Consider the following 2,875-nt stretch of genomic DNA (forward strand, 5'->3'; position numbering starts at 1 on the left):
TGTGTGTGTGTGTGTGTGTGTGTGTGTGTGTGTGTTCACCTATGGCTTTGCTCTGTCTTTCTTAATAACCCAAAGACAAAGAAACACCGGAACATTTCCCTTTGTACTGAGCCCACACTTATGATTAGAAACCGACTAAGTATCTTTACAATACGAGTTACTTTAACCTATATTTGTCGGTATCACTTTCTGTTGCCATAGTAACGGCTTTAAGAATAGCTTGTCACAGGATGAAAGCCCATTACAATAAAGGTTAGTTGGGTTCGGAAGGGTCATACGGTTGCCAAATGCAAACATGCTCAGTAATACAGTCGTAGAGGAGTGAACCACATGAAAGCAGTACAGTGCCACAAATTATGGATATGGATCCCATCAATTAGAATAAATCTGCCACAAAAAAAAATCCAAACCAGCCGTCTAAGATTGATGGCTTTACTTTTTGAGGAAGAAAAGTTCTCTTCCAGGATTTTAGTGAGGTTTTTCAGCTAATGAAAGAAATATCTTCCGTGATCCTATAGCTTTGCGGTTTGCACGCTCGTTGTCCTAATTAACAGTAATGGCTTTCTTCTCCACCCCCCACCCCCACCCCTTTTCCCTTTTTCCACTTTTGTGTTCGCAGACGTTTGCAGGAGCCCAAGTGCTACTTCTGCTGACGGGCCACAACGCCTGTGGGGACCCCTGCCATCTGTTTAATCAGGTGTGTGACCTAGTTTTCGTCCTGGTCTCGGCAACAAACTTCCTGCTCTACTACGCCTTCGGCCAGCGTTTCCGCCGTATCATTCGTGGATACTTCTGCAAGTCCCACGTCACGAGCACGCGAAGGTATACATTCAGCAGTGCCTCCAACGAGATGAGGCTCTTGGGTCGGAACACGACGTTCACGAGGAGCGAGAGAAGATTCTCGGACCAGAGTCAGTCGCAGGTGATGGAGACGAGACTGTTGAGCAAGTCCGATGCCTGACGGGTGGAACAAGGGAACTGTTGTTGTTTTGTTGAAAGAGAACAAAATAACGCACACTAAAGATACTAATCCACGGCACTAGGAGCATTCTATGTTCAAATCCTAGCCCGATGGGGAGAAACGATTCTGGTCCTGGATTGCCTCGACGTAGACAACCTACAAGGATGAACATTCTGTCATATCTAAGACAGACGTGAAGACTGCTTCTCAGCTAATCCTGTCGATGAAAAAGCGGATGAAAAACGTCTTTTCAAGCTCAAATGTAAAACATTTACTTTTAAATGAGACGATATTGTTCACGCAGAACTTAACCACATCTGTTATAGGTGCCCTGTGTTATCTGACTCACATAGCACACAGAGGGCTCTCAGCAAGGCAAACATTTCAATGTTCTGATCAAACGTCTGACTCGAACCGAAAAGAATTGTATTAGAAAAAAAAAGTGTAGATCTGATAGTTACAACTGGGCATGCATTCCTTGAATTACTCGGGCTCCTCCATCCACACCGAATAAGAACTTGATCAAGAGTTAAAGGTAAACCAAATCTGACATTTAGAAAGCCGTCTTAGTAAGTTTTGTGCTACAGAAATGTTCGAAGAAGGATTAAGATTAATGTGTACTATGTGTAGGTTTTGAGCACGTTGTGGTATGCCAGGGAGACCTGGACAGAGAAATCGCTTCTCGGTTTTCACGTGACGTGCCACACAAAGGTTCTCGGCTAAATGAAGTAAGACACGATCACTAAAACACATTGCCATCGGTATTTTGCGGATGGCAGAGGTATCATACTACTTGCTCCAGCATCACTGGACACAAAATAGAGTGACAAATTATTATGTGATGGGACGTGGTGGAATCAGGCGCTTGTCAAAAAAAGGAAATCGAAGAAACCGACTTGTTTGCTGTTAAGAGTTGATCAAAAGCCCACAAAATGTAAATTTGTAGTTTCCAACTACCCACAAGCCTAATACGGGGCGCCCATTGTGGATGGGATCGGGTCGGGTCAGGGTCGATCGCCCGACTCGTCGCCTGAAAACAAACGCGTTTATTTTTGGGGGGACGAGTCAGGCGCGATCGGCTTGTTCCACGATTGCGGCTCTGCGCCTTCAATCTGGCTGGTAAACCGACCCGACCCGACCCAATCCCCCAATAGGCACCCCGTATAAGAAGTAACCTATCTTTGGGGCCATTTTCTCGCTTTCCCCCCTCCCCTATTCTACCTCCTTCAATCGCAAATATCTCGACTTCTGTTTACAATAGATTGCCATATTTTCATTAAAAGCTAGACCAGTTTTAATGAACAAGCAAGCATTAAGATGATATCAATAATAACTTTATGTGTCCCCCCCCCCCACCCAAAAAAGGAGCTCCTAATTTCCCTGTAAGGACACAAATGCATTACCACTACTTAGGAAACAGTGGCTCTGTGACTATGGAAAAAGGTCCGCTATGTCACCCGCCTAAGAAATGACCTATCTATGTCTACTGGGGATTTTGACTCGCACAAAACAAATCTTCTCTAAAATGTCACGTCTTAAGCCCGTCTCTGGGGACTGGATCCACTCACGCGACCACAAACTGAGCACGTCGTTTTTCATTGAATACTTTCCTCCCCTCTTCTGAATCTCTCGCTAGGTCGGAGCGGTGACGTCGGGTTGTTCACTCTCGGAACTCTGACACCAATAGTATCATCGATGTTTCGTTCACTCTCGGAACTCTGACACCAATAGTACCATCGATGTTTCGTTCACTCTCGGAACTCTGACACCAATAGTACTATCGATGTTTCGTTCACTCTCGGAACTCTGACACCAATAGTACCATCGATGTTCCGTTCACTCTCGGAACTCTGACACCAATAGTACCATCGATGTTTCGTTCACTCTCGGAACTCTGACACCAATAGTACCATC

The 2,875-nt window shown here is 45.1% G+C and overlaps 1 protein-coding gene across 1 annotated transcript in view; it reads left to right on the forward strand.

Annotated features, from left to right (window-relative positions):
- The window catches only part of LOC118477873 (probable G-protein coupled receptor frpr-1), a 21,755-nt gene extending 20,352 nt beyond the window's left edge, over positions 1-1,403 (forward strand). The window contains exon 5 of the mRNA XM_035970428.1: positions 620-1,403. Coding sequence (XP_035826321.1) covers positions 620-961 — 342 coding nt within the window. The 3' untranslated portion in view covers positions 962-1,403. The remainder of the gene's footprint in view (positions 1-619) is intronic.
- The last annotated feature ends 1,472 nt before the right edge of the window (positions 1,404-2,875 follow it).

The sequence above is a fragment of the Aplysia californica genome, unplaced genomic scaffold (genome assembly GCF_000002075.1).
Source record: "Aplysia californica isolate F4 #8 unplaced genomic scaffold, AplCal3.0 scaffold00267, whole genome shotgun sequence".
Lineage (NCBI taxonomy): Eukaryota > Metazoa > Mollusca > Gastropoda > Aplysiida > Aplysiidae > Aplysia > Aplysia californica.